This window comes from Centropristis striata, chromosome 16 (assembly GCF_030273125.1).
Source record: "Centropristis striata isolate RG_2023a ecotype Rhode Island chromosome 16, C.striata_1.0, whole genome shotgun sequence".
Taxonomy (NCBI): Eukaryota; Metazoa; Chordata; class Actinopteri; order Perciformes; family Serranidae; genus Centropristis; species Centropristis striata.
The window spans coordinates 12,745,443-12,765,937 of NC_081532.1; the positions used below are offsets into that span (position 1 = coordinate 12,745,443).

At 37.3% G+C, this 20,495-nt stretch overlaps 1 protein-coding gene across 3 annotated transcripts in view; it reads right to left on the reverse strand.

Moving 5' to 3' along the window:
• Positions 1-20,495, reverse strand: part of slc4a11 (solute carrier family 4 member 11) — a 131,227-nt gene that overhangs the window by 4,374 nt on the left and 106,358 nt on the right. For all 3 annotated transcript variants that reach the window (XM_059352896.1, XM_059352894.1, XM_059352895.1), the window contains 8 exons: positions 19,388-19,520; positions 17,632-17,705; positions 14,408-14,633; positions 13,856-13,962; positions 9,464-9,629; positions 6,919-7,092; positions 3,055-3,250; positions 212-381 (listed from right to left, as the gene is read on the reverse strand). In XM_059352896.1, the coding sequence (XP_059208879.1) occupies positions 212-381; positions 3,055-3,250; positions 6,919-7,092; positions 9,464-9,629; positions 13,856-13,962; positions 14,408-14,633; positions 17,632-17,705; positions 19,388-19,520 (1,246 nt within the window). The remainder of the gene's footprint in view (positions 1-211; positions 382-3,054; positions 3,251-6,918; positions 7,093-9,463; positions 9,630-13,855; positions 13,963-14,407; positions 14,634-17,631; positions 17,706-19,387; positions 19,521-20,495) is intronic.

The window sequence follows — 20,495 nt, forward strand, 5'->3', positions numbered from 1 at the left end:
AAAGATTAATTAAGAAATTAAGTAAACTAAATTTGTAGACTTTTTCCCTCCCAAAAGGTGCAAATTAGAGAGACATACTGAGTCTGAAATGATCCAGAGGCAGATTCAGGTCAGACGCAGCAGCACTCGTTATGTGTGAGCTGCTGAATGTCATCCTGGTTTAAAGCACTTGAGAAAATCATTTTCTGGGACAAAATGGCCGTGCTCGTACCTGATTGGAATTAGCATGATCATGAGCAGAGGGAAGATCATCTTCATGTACGGTATCGGGTACATGCCGAACGTGCAGAGTACCAGTAGCTGCATCATCTGCAGGAAGGTGAAGTAGTGGATCTTCCTCTGGGGCACTTTGCGGATGTAGTGGGTAGGCGGGTAAGACGTCTGCAGGAGGTGAGAGGATCAGGACAGATTAAAATACAATCTACCCTGAGGATCTTTTACTCACTGTCCTCAGGTCTCCCGCTGTCTTAAAGAAATGACTAAGGGAAGTGGACAGCCCACACGCCCCTAAGAAGTGCACTGCGGGTTTTAGATCATAAATAACATTTAGCTTTCAGTGTATTTATAGCATGAGGGGTCTCCTGTGTGTGTGTGTGTGTGTGTGTGTGTGTGTGAGGTGGACTACAGGAGAGAAGCTGCTGATATTATTTTAAACCTGCACTCCATAAGACTTTTATGTAAAAATACACCTGTCTTTTAAGTCTGAGTGGAGCTGCAACAAAAACAAACTCATCACCCCCAACTGATCTGAAGTCAGGTTTGAACCTTTCAACAACAAGGGCCAGATGCATAAAACTCTGTGGATTCACGACTAAAACAGTGTGTATGCATAAAGACAAATATATGCATATGCATTCTTTTCATCAAATTTGTTAAAGCTGCATGTCAGCCTGATTTTATTTCATAAACCTAAGTTATTGTGAAGTTTGCTGCACATGCACAAGCCTCATTTCAACACACACAGTGAGCCATAAATGGATGGTGAAATCCCCTAAGACTATGTTTGCTACTCATTAGTAAGGCTGTAAATCACAAATCCTGATATATTATACAATATATGATATTTGCTGATATCATAAAGATTTCCATTTAATACAAATCAGGGGCCTATGATAGGAATATGAGACAATATATAGGTGCATCTCAATGAATTAGAATATGATGGAAAAGTCCATTTCCAGTAGTTCAAGTCAAATAGCCACAACCAAGTATTGAGTACATATAGATGGACATACTTTTCAGAGGCCAGCATTTCCATATTAAACATACTTTTTAAAATTGGTCTTTTGTAATATTCAAATTTTTTGAGACACTGAATTTTAGGTCTTAATTAAATGTAAGCCATAATTACTATAATTAGAAGAAATTAAATAAAATGAGACATGAAATGTTTCATTCTGTGTGTAATGGATCTATATACTGATCTATATAATGTGTTATTTCCACTTTTTGAATTGAATTACTGACATAAATTTACTTTTCTACAATATTCTAATTTATTGAGATGCACATGTAATTTGCCCATTTCACTCACAAAGAGCAACTAAAATAGTATCTGACAATTATATTCCTTCTTCAAGTTATTTAAATTAAAAACGATTTAGTCTTTTAATTAAAATAATCAATGTGGAATTTTAAAATAAAGTTGTATCTTAAAGATGAGGATGATGTTGATATTTTAATTTTGCATTGATTATACTGGTGTTGATCAGATCAATGTATTGATGTCAATGAGAAATACGACAAAAAAGTGCAATTTTACTAAGTTTGTCACATCTGTAAGACTCTCCAACAGCTGTCATTACACATAGCTGTGAGTATTTGTAAAGTCTGTACCACTATTTCACCACATTTCTACAAGCTTTTTTTATTGCAGTAAAATTATTATGAAACATCATAAGGATGATAAATGATTCAGTCATAGTACCCGTGTAAAAAAAAAGTGCTCCATAATTCAGGATAAACTTAAATGATCATTTACTTGTAGATGAGGAAATACAAAGAATGATATATCATATATAATTCAAAATGAAGCTTATATATGCCCCTTTAAAAATAAAATAATGAAAATCATGTTTCATCTGAATTTTTTGCCACATTGTTTATGCATCAGGCCCTACAAAAAAAAAAAAAAATCTACCACCTCAATAGCCAATAAAACTATTTCACAACCTGCAATCATTTTAGAAACATGACTTATGCTGAATGTACCAAAACAAGACTCCAGACTCTGCCCAGTTGAGGCCTGTAAATCTGTCTCATGAAACAAAATAAAGTCCAGGTCATGAGATTGAAGCCTCTTGTTAAAGCAAAGATGGTGATCTTGTCATCCACTTGTGAACATTTTATGAAGAGTTTCTTTGCTTGTTACTTTCATGTTCAATAATGTAATGTTGAGTGAAACTGTATCTTTCTTCACAGTGAAGCTCGAACATCCAAGTGAACTGACGATAAGCCAAATCCATTTTCGAGCAGAGGGAGCCATTGCTTTTTTCTGTACAGTTACCGCTCGCTGCCATTTGGAGGCGCCAGTGTGTGAAGAGAACAGTTGAGGGGAAAATGACAAGCTTTGCTTCCAGTAGGAAGGTTAAATCGGACACACAGGAGAAGAGACACAGGAACAGAGATTCTTGTAGATTTCGTTTCTGGGAAAGTATTTCAGAAAATATCTGATTTTATGTTCTGTTCATCTGATTGAACCTCTTCAAAGGTTCAGCAGTAGAAGAAGAATCAAGTCAGACAGAATCTTTATGTGGAGAACAAATTGAATAATAATGCTAATTTACTATCTGATCCGTCTATATTCACTAAACCCACCTGGTATTCTGAGTAGATTAAAACAAACACCAAAAATTATATTTGCAAATGTTATTTGACTCAGACCTGGTCCTCCAGCACCGGGCACCCACTCAACTGTTTGATCTGCAGAGCCCTGCAATCGACATATGGTCATACACACACACACGCACGGTCTCTCCCTCTCTCACACACACAGACACACACACACTTTATTCACTCACCCCTCTTCCACCCCACACATGCAGAGTTTCTCACCTGCTCCTTGAGGAGGAGAGCCATGCGGTCGCACATCTGGTTTCCGTCGATGGAGGTGAGGGCGATGTAGAGGAAGAGGCCGTACAGGACGGGTTTGGGGATCCATTGCAGCGGGAGAGGCAGCAGCAGCACCGACACGCCGATGAAGATGTTGGCAGTCAGAGACGTCAGCCGGGTCTCTTTCACCTGGACGATGCTGAGGAGACACACGCCGTGCAAACACACACAATAACACACACAAATGAATGGCTACTGGAGAGCACACGATTGTCTTATACAATGCAACAGACAACATTTTTTGCAGGATTTTCTTATCAGTGTTCCTGCACATTTTCCATTTGAAGAATTCACTTCCAATTGAAGAATATTCCAGTCCAAATTTCTTAGAGTTAGAGGGAAATAAATATTTAATTTCCAACTTTGGAAGTTACTAAGGTTAACAAAATACTGTTATATCCTGGTTTTTGCAGCAACATGCCTTGCTTCTTGTTTAACCTTAATATAAGGGAACAGATATTTTAATCATCTTTGATCCCATGCAATGAAAACGTCCATCACTTGTTTTGATGTTAATGTCTTCTAATGAGAGTGTTATGAGCTCCTGGCCATATGGCTCCTCATGGTCTTTGTATCTAATTCTTCAAGGAATATTAATAATAAACCTTTTAAAAATGTTGACAATAAGAATGTTGACGAAATAATATAGTTTAACAGTTAAAAACAATTATTTAGAAAAAGTTTGTTCCATGGTAAGGAAAAAAAAGGCTTAACTGTCTCTAGCTGTGTTTCCATTAAAGTCGAAGGCAATTTTGAAGCAAAATTTTGTAATGTCACATTAAAGAGAATGGAAATTAGGGACGTTTCCGTCAACTGGTTTAGAGCAAATAAACAAAGCTGCATAAACATATTTTCGTCAGAAGATGGCAGTGTATTGTATTGCTGTAGGCTAATCCGTCAGTAAACAGAAGTAGAAATTGTGCAAGAAAAAAAAGCAACAATAAAAGAGGTGGCTAATCAGACAACTTTGGCGGCCCACGGGAGGAAATGGACAGAAGTCTTCAGGGATTGGATTCAATTGATCAACTTATAATTTTTCTTTCATATCTGAGAGGAAACAGCTGATCAGTTATGTGAGTTAAATGTTCACTATGTCAAAACGTATTCATAAAAATCGTTTCCATCTCCTGTTTAATGTATTATCTATTCTTTTGAAAAAGACAAAAACCACCTTAAGCAAGTGTAATCGAATGTGTTGTTTCCATCACGGTTTTCTCATGCGAATCTTCAAAATTTGCAGAAAAATTTATTGACAGAAACACAACTTCTAAATTGGTTGACAGACTCCACCCATGGCATCAGGGATGACTCACAAAACACATCAAGTGTTGGATTATTATTACGGTACAACGATTAGCTTCTGGTTTAAAGTAAACCTCCCTTGTGGAGTCTTCCAGTGAGATTAAACATTCCTAAAAAATGTCGTATATGACATTAACTCTTATAGTGTCCAGAATTTATCAGATTTTTCTCATCAGTCTTGTTAGAGAGACTGAGTCTCTCACACAGCTCAGCTGGAAAAGCTCTGCTTCAGCGTTGTAAGTTTCACAGTTTATTTTCAGATTCAGAAAAAAACGTATAAATTAGCTCTCCTATACATTTTCTTTGTTTAAATACAGTCTGTTTTCGTTTTTTCTTGTCTAACATATTGAACAAAGTGTAATTGAAACATCTATCTATTCACAGAAGGGAGAAGCTACTCAACGGAAAAGACATCATTAAATAAGTGGTTCCCAACCTGCGGGTTAAGACCCACAAAAGGGTCATGAGATAAATAGAAGAGGTTGCAACATAATTAGTGGAATAAAAGAGAAAAGATTTTTGCCACACAAAAAAATGTTACTCACTAATCTTCCTCCGACCGTTCTTTTCTTTTTCTGACCTTCCCTTACCTCTGCAGGCCTCTGAACATTATTCACATAAAAAAGAATGGAAAATGTCTCATGGACATATGCAGCATGAGGGGTTCCTATTTTAAAAAACTGCTTCTATACGAGAGATCTCTTTATTATAACTACTAACTATACTAAAAAATGAAACTGCTCAACAACAAGGTCTGTGGATTATCTTGAGTAACTGCGTCATGGTTCCATTATATTGGAGAAAACACAGACATCTCTACAGCTGTAACCACTCATTAACTCACAAAAAACCAATCTGATAAATAGTGCTACATTTATGAGATAAGACATGTCTGATTTGGGGGTGAACTGTCCTTTTAAAACTAGGTTTGGGCTCCGAAACTCTTTTTCTCTTTAAACATAAGATCTGTAGCAGCTAAAAATCCACCTTGTTTAAACGTGTCTGCCATAATTTTAATTTAGTTCTTTTTATGATTTTACTCTTCATAAGTGGACATTTTATGTTTGCTGCTTTATTTTTATTTCCATCATGAGGTTCTGCTCTTTAAAGGTGCCATATACAGAAGTGTTCAATATAATAGCAGTCCAATGTGACTAACCAGATAAATCCAGGTTTTTAGTATATTTTTTATTGCTGCATGGCAAACAAGGTACCAGTAGGTGCAGTAGATTCTCAGAAGTCCAACAAGACCCAGCATTTGTGATATGCACGCTCTTAAGGCTGTGCAATTGGGCAATTAGTTAAAAGGGGTGTGTTAAAAAATATAGCAGTGTGGCATTCAATCAGTGAGGTCATCAATTTTGTGAAAAAACAGGTGTGAATCAGGTGGCCCCTATTTAAGGATGAAGCCAGCACTTGTTGAACATGTATTTCTCTTTGAAAGCCAGAGGAAAATGGGTCGTTCAAGACATTGTTCAGAAGAACAGCATACTTTGATGAAAAAGTTGATTGGAGAGGGGAAAACTTATAAAGAGGTGCCAACAATTATAGGCTGTTCAGCTAAAATGATCTCCAATGCTTTAAAATGGAGAGCAAAACCAGAGATACGTGGCAGAAAACGGAAGACAACCATCAAAATGGATGGAAGAATAAGCAGAATGGCAAAGGCTCAGCCAATGATCAGCTCCAGGATGATAAAGACAGTCTGGAGTTACCTGTAAGTGCTGTAACAGTTAGAAGATGTCTGTGTGTTGGTTTTTCTGAGAATCTACTTTCTACCTTGTTTGTCATGTAGCAATAAAAAATATACTTAACACCTGGATTAATCTGGTTAATCATATTGGACTGCTATTATATTAAACATATCTGTAAGTAAGCTTACTCACTGTTCAAATGTTGACACATTACAACACAGGTTCCCAAAAAGTTGGAATGCTGTGTAAAATGTAAATAAAAAAGTATATATTTAAGTCTTTGTAAAGTTTTCAACTTAACATATGTCAAAAAGATTTACAATATGTTTAGAAAATGTCGCAACTTTTTTGAAATGTACAAAAGTTGTGAACCACTGCTTTGAATAACCACTTTTGCAGACAATCAGATATGGAAATTTGGAATATTAATTCCCAGACATATACATACTCTCAAGAACCCTAAATTGCATATTTTTTTACAATCAATATCTCTAATTAGATCTCCTGCTCTTATGGAAGATTGTCCCCTATGCCCTCTTTATCACACTTGAGAAATCCTGAACATATGCTAACTATAACTTTGCACATATCTGCATGGCCGCAGTGATGAGCTTAATCCTCTCATCTCTTAAAAAACTCCCTCACCTCTTCCACCCGGAGAGAAAATGGTTAGTTACATAGTAATCATGCAATCAGGGAAGAGCAGGATACAGTAGCCCGCAACACAAAATTACCAGTCACCACATGCTCTAAAGACGACCTTTAATTGAGCGTCTGATTAGCACCGGCGATGAGAGGGCGGGTAACTCACGTCTCATAGAGGTGCCCCCCCTCCACGCGCTGCTCCACGAAAGCCAGCTGGCGCACATGGAGGGTGGAGTGGGGGAAGGCGGCGTGCATCCAGGGCAACCCCAGCACCGACATCAGTATGTTAATGAGCCCAGAGAGCATCAGGTCCCAGTGATACGCCGTGCCCTTCAGCAACCTGAGGAGCAGCACAACTGTTACACTCTGCAGCTCAGTCAACAACAACACGCTGCGGCACAGCAGCAGGATAGAAACGCCAAACAAAGAAAACACTTGCACAAGTTATTTCACATACACACGCGGATAAAGATGCAAAATTTGAGAAAATTTGCATACATGAATATTTTGAAGTGAGCACACGTGACAGTAGTAAACCCACACACACACACACATACACTCAGTCACACGAACACAAAGGGCATCGTTCTCCTCAGGTTAGCCGTGCCCTTCAACACAACCTGAACACACTCACTCTTATGTTTCACTAATTCTTCTCATTCAACATAAAATAAAACTCAGGTACATGTCTCTAATGTTTTCATACATGTCTCACATAAATCTATAACTACTGAGCCGAAGGGAGACATTACAGAAACTTTACATAAACGCACGACTGCGACCTTTATGAAGCCACTGAACATTTTTCTGCACGTTAGTGAAGGATCACTGCTGTCTCTACAGCTCTGGTGTCTGCATTAATCGAAAAAAAAAACACAAAAACACAGAAAGTAAGAAATATCAACACACTGATCACCAGCCTGTGTCCTGCAGCTGTGCCCTTGAGCATGACATTGAGACCAGCACACTGTGAATCACTCTGGATGAGTCTAAGAACTATTTCACTTCAGCCATGAACCTGCGAGTGATTTTTAGATTAGAAGACGTGTTTATTTGCATAATGATGACAGATATTTTAAATAAATAAATATTGAGAGGAAACAAAGACGTGATGCAAAAAAAAAAAGATCTGTGATGGACTAAAGTCCAAACAAACATCTTATTTTCAGGCAAAAAAAAAGGAAAAGATGTCAAGCAAATCAAAGGATGCACTAGATAAAAGAATCAAAAGCAGGAACAGAAATAGCCACAATGTTTTTTTCAGCATATGACAGACGAAGTGAAGGTTAAATACAACAAACTGTGTTTACAAAAGTTTTTGTAGGTGTCACAACACTTACAGCTAATACAAGTCTTTGAATGTTATTCAATTTAATTGTTATGTGTGTGTATGAGTAAATCACCATAGTATGAAATCCTGTTTCCACCAATGTGATGAAAAAGGTCCTGTAAGTCATTTTAATGTGAAGAATTCTCAAAATAATGACTTCAAAAGTTCAAAAGATCAAAAGTTTCTCATTTTTGTTTGTCACAGGTCATTATTTTTAGACAGTTAGTCATTATTTTCAGATTATGTGGAGAAACTTTCTCATTATTTTGAGTGAGTAAAGTGAGAATTTGAGAAATGTGTCAATATTGTTGCAGTAAGTCATTCTTTTAACACAGTTTATTATTTTAAGATCATTATTTTTGAGATATTAAGTCATTTTGTGGAGAAAGTTTCTTACTATTTTTGCGATCCGTCATATTTTAAAGATATTAAGTCTTTACTTTAAGGTTTTAAGTCATTACTTAGAGATGTTAAGCTTGTTTTTTTCGATAAGGTTTCTCATTATTTTTGAGACACTAGGTCATTATTTTCAGTTCAGTAAGTCAATATTTTGGGAAGGTTTCTCATTATTTTGCAATAAATCATTATTTTAAAGATACTAAAGCATTATTTTTGAGATACTAAGTCATTATGTGGAGAAATTTTGTCATTATTTTAAGAAAGTTTCTCATTATTTTGCAACAGGACTTTTTTTTCAGATACTAGGTCATTATTTTGAGAAAATGTCTCATTTTAATGACTTACAGGGTATTTTTTTGCATCACAAGGCTAAGCATTCATTTTCTTTTACTGGGTGGAAATGGGCTTCCATATAATACTACAATTTATGAAGCAGTGTGAAAATAGTGTTGAACAGATCAACATTCTTGAGAATCACACTTTTTTTTAATGCTATAGCAGCTGTTGTTTTGCCTTCCAGTGAATTCCTCCTCATTTGGAACAGACATTTAGATCCAATTAATTTCTACCCAACAAATGTAGATGATAAGGGTTGAAATTCCATCATTATAGATTTTCACTGTAGGGCTGGTTGATGGCTGTTGGCTCTAAAGTGGCCTGTCCAATGCAAATTTAGAAGAACAGGGTAAAAGCTCAACATCGTGTTTTGGCTCCGAGGCTTCTTCAGAGCTCCCTGACTGTGACAATTTGACTCAGATGTCAAGTTTCTGGCTCAGTTAATCTTCCCTCCCTAACAGACCGGCAAATATCCAGTTCCAGCAGATCCCAAAGGTCCTTGGTGGCTTTTTGAAGGGTCATAGAAAGAGTTTAAGCCTGTTAATGCACAAGATTTGGTACCCCATGAGTCACCCTCACTAATAGTATCCCATTAAACAGTATTGACAGTGTTCTCATTGACAGTGCAACTCATCTTTGCCTCTACCTGTTCTCTGGTGCATTGGTCAGTGAGACAACAATGTTCTGGTCGATGAAGATGAGGAGGGCCAGGAGGAAGCCCAGGCCCATGGCGCTGACCACGTTCATGGCCGACAGCCGCTCAAACGGAGCCACGTTGAAGACGGGCCGGTCATGAACCTTAAAGACTGGAACTGTTCGCAGGAAAAGAGAAGAAAGAATTTCAACAAGAGGTGAAATAATCAGCAATATTTCTAGCTTCTAAAAGATGAATATTTGCTTTGTCTTGTGTTTGATTGTCTGTCAGTCTGTGTATGTCCACCGCTAATCTCTCATATGACTGGACCAATCACCCTTGAATATGATTCGCACATTTATGATGGTCTGCTCAAGGGATTCAGAATTTTTGATAAACCTATTTTTTATTAGATTGTGTTTATATGAACATTGCCTACTGACTCACTACTACTCACTCTTGCAGCTAGTAGGAGTTGCAAGTCAACAACTGCCTCAAGGCATTAATCCAGTAATCGGCTCAGCTAAAAACAAGCCTCAACGTGTCTGCTACAGGCCACATTTTGGCTTATGCAGCTCCTATGCATCGCAGAACCTTATACTTTTTCTTTTAGTGCTTTGCAAGTTTGACCTAAGGATCTCATTTGTGTTACTCGTGCAAGATGCACAATGCCCTCATTACTTTTTCTCATCAACCATGACCAAAAGGATCACTATTGTTGCTTTGACCTGTTGTGGAAGACCCAGATATGTAAAAAAAACTGAACGCCATCATGTCTGGATGTCTGGATGACAGGGGGTGCACTCAGCTCAGTGAATTTCATCACCTTCTCCAGAAACTTAATGGATCAAAAGTATGCGGAAGTAACTACAACCTAATGCTGGTGTGCAGAAAGTAAAAAGTCAAGACAAGCAAGCAACCTTGTAAAATGCTTGTTTTCTGACTGACTGAGGTATGCTGACTGCCAATAATACAGCAGTATTTACCCAAAATAAACAGATTTTGCCGTGATTTTCTTGCAATAAACGGATCAAAAGGATGCCAACATAACTACAGCATGATGCTGATGTGTAGAAAGTCTGAATTCATGCCTTGTCAGGTCCATCCATAAGACATCAAGTAAACAACTGTGTTTAGATCGATTAGAGCTGTGCTCTGCAGGAGAATCTTAGTGCACTTTCCTAGTTGGTAAATTTAATCTTTTTGGAGCACTGGTTGTACAGAACAACCAATATTATAGGCCCAAAATGAATGTAGAAAATAATCTGCAGATTAACTGACAAAGTAATTCTAATTACAACTATGAGTTTGATTCAACGTGGAGATTTTACTTTAATAAAAGTGTCCTTACATTAGCTGAGGACATGACCTACTTGATTACATCTCTATTACAGCTAAATTCTAAACATAATTTTCTTTAGTGGGCTTTAAATGGTGACAGGAAAACAATTTTGTGAAGGATTTTTTGCCTAAAATCCGCCATCAGTTCTTTCCCAACTCATCAGATGCAATCTCCACTAACATTACTGTCTACCAAACTGTTGTGATGACTCACGTTTTCACACCTAAAATGGTTTTCTAAGAGAGGCTGGATTATTTTATTTCAAATACTGCATATCTCATTCAGGACTGTATCCTCTCAAACGCAGCTGAATTAAGTGCAGTCGGTTAAATTCAGGAAGAAATGACAATACAATAATGGGCCTATTATCTTATGACTTATTGTCTCAGGAGGTAAAGGAACAGAAAATTGGCCAGGCACTTAAATTTAAATTCACTTGAGGGTTTGGCTCTCGTCTCTGTGTTTCAGTGTCGACCCCTGGAGAACAGCTGCTGCCTTGGCAACAATGAATGGAGGCTCAAAATGATGCTAAACAATAGAGGATAAAAACTGAAAATCTCCAATGTGTGTTGGCCTGTGCCTTGATTAAGGAACATAAAAAGACAATAAAGGCAGCAAATGGGGGAGGCCCCCGCAGTTAGACAGTCTGTCTTGGAAGTAAACAAGCTATAAGTTTGAGACCATCAGCAGGTTTGACCCAGAGTCCAAATCCCTAAAGTGTAAATAAACCCAAAACAGTACTGCACTGCCACAAAAAGACAGCTGACTAGCAACCACTAACAGCCTTCTTACAATTACTTTCCCTCATTTTTCGAATACAATCCAATGCTAAGAAACAAACAAACACTGTGCTTAGAAGTACAGACAGTAGTGGAAGAAGTATTCAGATCCCTTACTTATGTAAAAATACAAATATCACACTGTGAAATTACTCCACTACAAGTAAAAGTTAGGCATTCAAAACTTACTTCAGTAAAAGTACAACAATCAAAATGTACTTAAAGTATCAAAAGTAAAAGAATGGACCCACTCAGATTGTTTTAAAATATATTAAACATTTAAATTCATTATTGGATTATTATTATTATTGATGCATTTATGTAAGCAGAGTTTAATTTGAACTACTTAATTTACTGTTATGATGTTTAATAAAGAAAAAGGTATAATCACTCCAAATGTGTCATGTTTTATGCTAAATCTTAAAGTAAGTATGCTAAATCGTAAAGTAACAGAAGCCGGCAGCTAAATGTAGGAGTAAAAAGTACAATATTTGCTTCAAAATACAGTACAGTAAAAGTATAAAGTTACATAAAATAGAAATACTCAAGTAAAGTACAAGTAACTTAAAATTGTACTTAGGTAAATTTTGTTTTATACAGCAATTCACCTCAGACAAAAAATTACAGCCCTGAGTATAACTAAAATGTCACCATATGTACATTAATACACATGCTGTAAGAAAGATGTAAGAAATCAACTATTTATTCCCTCTGTTTGCCCCAGTTTCCAGCACAGAAACACACCTGCTAATCACTTCATCATTCATTAAAAAGCTGTGAAAAAATATATATGTTTGTGCATGTGGTGTACATATGGGAGGAGATATTTTGGACATTCTGGGTTTCTGAAATTACAGTTCTGTGCATTAATTTGCACATACAATGGCGTGGGTGGATAATTATAGCATTTCCAATATTTTTGACGTACAAATAGCTCCCCTGGTTGAATCAACGTTACAAAACATGAGCTGCCGAGTCAGAAAACATTTGATTCTTTTAATGTAACTGGTATATTCAAGGTATTTTTTTGTCCTTATTATATATTTTTTTGTTGTGTCTCATGTTGAAGTTGTAATAATGGCTGCATGCAACCTGGGTTAATTTAAGGGGAGAAATATCTGTAATATCTGTTGTGCTTTCGGTTTAAAGGGGTCAGTGAACATGTCTTTTTAAATGTTATGAGGTGTTATAACATCTGTTTTCTTCTCTTGTCATGTTAAAAAATATCGGTAAAGAAAAGAAAACATATGGTTCTGTGATAATTGTCAATGATGGAGACTTTGAGACTTTAAAACTAAGCAGGAAGTTAACTACAGCCCTTAACATTATTTTGGTAGAATCTTGTTGCATGCACCAGATTACACAATAAAGAAACCTGATCAATTAATCAGCATTTTGAATTTCATATGGCTCTGATTTGTGCCCCTGATTGGCTTCTTCATCATCGCAACAGTGTCTGAAGCTCATGGGCATCGTAGTATTTCTATGGACCTGCTACACCAACGAAAAAATAAGATTTTCCCTGATGAATACTCTGAGTCGTAGTTATTCATATATTAATAAAGGATAATGTTCATTCAGAATGCATTGAATGCTTTTAAGACTGCCAACCAATGCAACGGATGTCCATTAAAAATAAGCTGTTTTATTACTTCTTAAAAAATGTTTTTTTAATAAAGAGTTGAGATAATTAAAGCTGTTATTAATGACAGATATATAAGCTATCATCAAATGATTGAAAATATTCCTGTGTTTTTATGCTGAGAAATATTGAGGATATAATTTAAAGAAATTCTGGAAAATCAGGGTAGGGAAAAAAATAGCTTAAAAATAGCTTATGTTTCTGTTCTTTGCAACTCTATGGAATATCAAGGTCATGGACATGGTTATTACAAAGGCCTCAAATACTCACCTATATAGAATAATTGTCATTATTTATTGCTATTAACATTTTGTGTGAGTTTGTGTTTGATTAAAATATCTAAGATGCATTCAAAACAAATCTAAAATATCTCAATCTTCTTCTTAGTGATTTAATATGAGCACTGTGTATATTTTCATCCTGACAATGACGTTTGTTTTTTGTTGTTGAATTTTGACTTTTGCCTTTTGCATGTTAAACCTCTCTTCAGTTTAAATTGTACTTAGAGCTGCAGTGAAAATTGTTGTCGCAGTGATGTTTTTCACAGGCTGATATACACACACTATGATTAGACTGTATAGTTTGATTTAGCATGAAAAATGTTCTCTCTAGCAACAAATGAAGCAACAAATGATACTAACGCTCAATGTCACTGAAAAGGTAGGAGCCGATGAAGGAGAACAGGAGCACTGAGATCGGCAGGGCGCAGTCCGACAGCACCTCCCTCACTTTGGCATGCAGGAACGGACTGAAAGAGAGAGAGAGGGACAGGGAGAGAGAAGAAGAGGGAGAGGGGAGAAGTGGGAGTGAGCGAGGAGAGACAAATAATAGAGGAATACAATTACTGTGGACAAGACAAGGACAATGGCTGCAATCCTGACACTGCTTAAGTACCTTGGTCCGCCTTTTGCTTACACAATTGAATCCGGCTTTGAGGTTGATTTGATTACTGGGGGCAATCAGAAGTAGAATATTAATGCTTATTAAATCACAGGCTGGAACAGAAGCTTCGACAGAAACGGCAGCTTTGTTAGAGCTCGTCTGGAAAGTTCCTCTAAGCTCCGTCACTCCAGACAATCTTTAGAGTCAAGGCCCCACGCAGCACTATTCGGCAGTGCTCCCATCCAAACAAGATTTAAACTTCTCCAGTGATTTATCTGAAGAGTGCTGCAGTGCCGCAGTGGCGCACGTACCTTCTTTTGAACTGGTAGAGGGTGTAGCCCATCCATAATGTCCCGAGCATGAGCAGGAGGCAGAGGACGGGCCTTTCTCGAGTGCACTGGATGACGGATTCAGGGAGGGCGTTGAGTGCAAACCCAGCCGCCACCTCACTCCTGTTTCCCCCCAGTAGGTCTCCACTCTGAGGGAAGGTCTCTATACTTCTGTTGGTCAGCGTCGGGGCGTAGTACTTGTGAAAGACTGAAATCAAACACAGTGTTTAGTTAAGCTGAGAACAGACCTGAAGTTTACTTAAACCACCAAAAAATCCTACACATGCAGTAACAACTACATCGAGCAACATATGCAGATTTTTAGCCACCCCATTGGGTTTGAATGGCAACCCTAGTTCCAGAGACATTCATTGTGGCCAGAGGATGAATCCTAATAACTTTGGTGATACTTTAACTCTAGCACTACCTGCAGATTGACATTAATACACTTGCTGGCCACTTTGTTAGGTATACCTGTTAACTGCTCATTAACGCAAATATCTAATAAGCCAATCACATGGCAGCCTACTCAGTCTATTTAGGCATGTAGGCATGGTGAAGACGACCTGCTGAAGTTCAAAGCGAGCATCAGAATGGGGAAGAAAGGTGATTTAAGTGACTTTGAATGCGGCATGGTTGTTGGTGCCAGACGGGCTGGTCTGAGTATTTCACAAACTGGAATTTTCACACACATCCATCTCTAGGGTTTCTGAGAATGGTCGGGGAAAGAGAAAATATCCAGTGAGTGGCAGTTCTCTGGGTGAAAATGCCTTGTTGATGCCAGAGGCCAGACTGGTTCGAGATGATAGAAAGGCACCAGTAACTCAAATAACCACTCGTTACAACCAAGGTATGCAGAAGAGCATCTCTGAAAGCACAACATGTCTGTCATGATTTGACATAGGAAAACTAGACGCCATTCGCTGCAGTGACACAGAGCTGGATGAAAATTGGCAAAGTTTCTCTTTTATTGATAAACATGTCAAATAGGACTAGTCTCTTATAAACCCATGGTGTTGTGAGCCAATGAGTTGTTTAAATGTGTATGGCCCGTTAAATTCATTTTATATGCCATTACATGCTTTATCTTCCTTTTAAGTCTGTCATCATCTGATCTGATATGTGGGCATATGTAAGGTTATATTGTTAACTGGCAATTAGGTGACAAAGCATCTCAGGCGATGTTGCAGAATAACACAAAAGTACTGCAAGGAATATTCAATAAAGTAACAAATTACTTTTTAAGGGGAAAAAATCAAGAAAATCAACACCGTACTATGTTTAAAAAGTTACAATAATATGGATTACATTACTTTTTTTAAATACTTGCAAAACTACATCCCCAAAATCCTGCAAGAAATCTTCTATGTGACTTTACAGCAAAGACGAAGGAACAGCCTTAAAAACGGTTTGAGTTGTTTATGCTGCAATCAGCACAGAAACACAGGAAAAATACTAAATTTAGGTAAAATGTTGGCTTATCAGACATGAGCGACAAGGACTGTAAACTCTGCAGGGAGAACTGGAGGAGAGAGAAACTCATAAAAATGAGATAAACCTCAGCTGAGCTGTGGCTCTGCACTGGAAACTGATCAACTGGATCGTAAAAAACACTCACTAAAGGCAGATAGCACTGTTTTGCCTCCCGTTTGCCTTCTGGACATTTGTCTCACAAACAGTCAATCAAACTTGTTTACAATCCACTTTATAAGAATGACGGGTAGCGATTGGATCAAAGGTCAAATGACTGAATCCTTATTTTAGTCCTCTGAAATCAGTCCTGACCTTTATCAGATCTACAGTAGAGAAGAAAAACAACCCAGCAGTCATAATCTGAGTCTGCCCCTTCAGTGATCATGTTAAAGGTTGGAATGTTGAACCCTGTAGAGGAATGCTTTTACAACTGTTTTAAATAAGAAGAATGGCACAATTTTGTCTATAAGAGTGCCACACAAGTTAGAAATAATTATCACTTTCATTGCAGTGTACGCCAGGACCTGCATGCTCCGCAGGCTTTTTCATCAAACCAGGAGAAAGTTATGTGGCAAGCAAAGTTGTACAGGAGGCTGGGAACACACCCAAAATGCATTCATTCATGTGACTGCAAAAAATATTTTGGATGAAAAGTGTCAACAAAATGGCATAGGTTAATGTTATGGTAATGGCATATGAGCTCGGAGCGTATTTTACAAATGGTTTCTGAAAATTGAACTACTGCACCGGCAATCTCCAAAACAGGACAACCCTGCATTCAAAATAAATTACATTCTGCTATCGTCATCTCATTTTTTGGAAATTAAATTGTGTAAAATATTTATGATATACTAGGATGAGGTGCAGTGAAAGCAGGGGGTGGTGTAATGTGGCTGCAGGCTGAGTTCAACATCTGGATTGGTTCATTTAGTACACAGTATCTCTCTCAGCCTCTTAGTCTGCTGACCTGCTGCAGTTACAGAGGAACTAATGTGTCTTTTCTGCCTTTCTATCAATTATCTATCCAGAAAGCTCTGTTTCTTACTCTTAGCTAGACAAATGCTCACTTTTTAAGGGTTTGACCTGCTATGGATTGCTCTTATTAGATTAATTAATTCATCGTTTGGGTCTTTGTGAAGCGAGAATTTTTTTGTTGTCCCTTTTATGGTCTATTTTCAGGAGATTAACTTTCTAGCAACACAAAATTATTTAAAAAAATATGTTTTGTTCATCACTAAGCACTAGATTTTAAGAGATTCTTCTGAAAGACAATCGGCATAAGGAAAATAATATTAGAAAAAGATTTTTGGCAGTTTTTAATTAAATGGGCTAAATGATCAGTTGAAGATATCTTATGACGATCAGTCAACAAAGGGTTCTTCAGTCTTGCCATACTAATTAGTGAGCTACACACTTAAATAAGAATTTTAAGAGTATATATGTCGATTTTTTGGGGGATTTAAATTTTTCCTGTCTCAGAGTAATTGGCTGTTTAAAAATCAGTCGTGAGTTTTACGCTGACAAGCTGCAGAGACAGAACCGTTGGTGGATCCGATAGCAGGAATGATGCTAGCGTTAGCATTGTTTCTGATTAGTCAGAGCCGACTACAAGCTCTTGATTTACACAGACAAAGTGTCAGTAATGTGGCAGGATAAAAGCAATGTCAGACTGTTAAAAATAATGATGTGGGAACAAAGAAAAAGAGACATCTGTCATGTGTTTGGAAACTTACTTTTGACTGTGCCTTTCACTGCATCCACAACAAACGCGATGGAAATGAACAGAGCAATGACCTCCTCCGTCGACCTGAAAAAACACAGAAACATTACAGAAGTGACAATCAAGGCAGGTGTAGAATAGTGTATACAAACAGAAGGTATTACAAAAGTTGATGCTGAAAAGAACTGAATAAAAATAAACCGTAATCTTAAAAGGAAACAATGTCCATTTTCAAAATTCATATGTTATTCCTATGGTCTCAGACAGTCCAAAAACGTTAGTAAACACTAGAGTGCTCAAAATGTGTGATTTCATCAAGTCAAAGTCTGGATATATCTATAAAAATGTAAAAGATATAATCACCCACCGAGTGCTATCCGCAGTTATCATACAGTAAGTATGGGCAAGTAGGGGCCTACTTCACCTTCTACTAGGTCCAGAAGGTTGTTATCAGTCCATTTAATAGCCGATTGTGAAAAACTAAGCGGTAACGTTAAGATAAAAGGCTGCAGCTTTTTTAGGTTAACACTACAAAACTACCTTTCTAAGGTTTGGGCAAAAAAGTTCCTGGTTATGGGAAAAAGATTTAAGTTTAAAAGTTACATAAATGCATGTTAATGTCGGGTACCTGAAGTGATACAGTTACGATGGTAATGTAAAAATGTGATGCACGGACCTTAGGTGACGTTACTTCAAATGACATCATTGACTTTAGTTTTCACACAGGGCACGAACTACGGTATCCCCCGGTATCCCCCCCCCCTTGCTCGTCCAAAAAGCAACTTTTCGTGCTTCATACTCGATTCACCCTGAGCTTTCACACTCCCTTAGTTCACTTTCGCCATCATAATTATTACGCCTGCCATAGGGCGCCACCAACAACAAATGTTAATGTAGCATCCCGTTGGATTAACTGATAACGACCTGTTCTACCTACTACTGGGCCCCTACTTGCCAACGTCTAAATCGGTTGGTTGGAGTTGAAAGACTTCATCTATGATGTGATGAGGGTAGATAAATTTAAAAAATACAGCTAAAAAGAACTGTCATGAGACGATAGCAGATGGTCTCCAAGATTGCCTTTTGGCCAACACACTCTGCCTCTTTTGTTTTCTACACGGATTGTTTACCTGCTTGCAACTAGAGACTGCTCAAACGTAATTGATCAACACAACTACAAACAGACTACAACAGAAACAAAAACACTTTCAACACCTTAATCTTGTCTTGTTGCCTTTCAGATACTGAATTCATAAGCAGATATCTGCTTATGTAGGTAATACAAGTTAAACTTAATCCAATCAGTCACTTTAATTGTAGCAAAACTTACTTTGCAGCAGTGGAAAACAACACATCACATAAATATCAAGTGATGCAAAGTAAACTTTTTTCCTTCAGAGTTTAGTTGAGAGAGGGCAGAGTATAAAAGACTGAGTACCTAATATCTGTTCGTTTTGGCATAAAGGACTCTGAAAAGGAAAGCGGAAGGGAAGATCTAAAACGCTGGATGTGTGGGAGCTGGGAGGGGAACTGTCACAAAGATTGCTTTCTTTGAAAACTGTTTCTTGTACGAAACAGACAGACTTTTCTGTTGAGTGCTAGTGATTCTGCTGCGGACAATGACATGACCACACAATCCAAAATGTTTACTGTGTGACAGAGAATGAAACACACCCAGCACAGATACACGCCAAATGTGAGAAGTGTCTCTATACATTTTATTTTAGTGAGAGGAAAGTGAGTTACATTTAAAAGTGTATTTTAATTACCTTTTGAAGAGCTTCATGAGCAGGCTTACATTGAAGATCCCTCCCAGAATGAGAAAGAGGCAGTTCCACAAACCGATGCAGGCGTAGAAAGCTGGAAAGTCCAGGTTGTAGTCGTCACAGATTCCTCGAATCACTGCACGTGTATATAAACACAGGAAAATTAACACAGATCATAAAACATCTGAGACATTATTCAGCCACATGCAGGAATAATTTCCTCTCATTTGTTCTTTTTTTGCTAGTATTCAATTTTGAAATGCGTAACGAGCAGTTAAATTAAGATAAGACATGAAAAGAGCATAAAAATATTAAAATCAAATATAGATTATAGATAGATTATTTATTATTATAGATCATAGATTCATATATGAATATATTAGAGTATTATATGGTTTAGCTGGATTTGGATTTTCCTATAATGCCAGTACTGGTTTACATTTATTAAACAGTACATCTGCTGCTTCTTCTTCTCCTTACAGCCTTTTTTTGATGATATTTCTCAAGTTCTTGGCCATGTTTCAGAGTATTTGCAAACAGCACAACACCAACCCTAATATAGTGTTTAGGAGGCGTTAACTATGCTAATAAACAATTATAATCAAGTGGGAATTATTATTCAGCACACTGGGATAAGAGCAGATTTATATGGGTAAGAACATTTGGAGCATCTTCAAATGACTTCTCTTATTTTCTTTTCTTAAGAAAATAAAGAGAAAAAATAAAAGAAATGTAATCAAATGCTGCTGCTTGAGTCTAATTACTTGTCCTTATTAGTAATGTGCTCCAGCAACCTCAGAGTGTGAAGTTTTTGTAATTCTTGTTAATTGACGGATTCTTCTGCTAATACAGATTAGGCAGCAGTAAATACTTCTTACTCATACGTTATTCACAGACCTATAGGCTGCCTCATTTTATTTGAAATGTATAAAAAATTGGTTGGTAACTGAAGCATTCTTGTATGCTCCTGAAGAAGATGCACATCAAAATGTTGGCCTTTTCTGTTCAGAAACATGCTGTTTGAATAAAAACGAAAATCTGACCAAACCAACAAGCCTGTGTGCGGTCCTCCTTCTTCAACCAGACTGCGGTTTCAAGGCTAACAGCACTA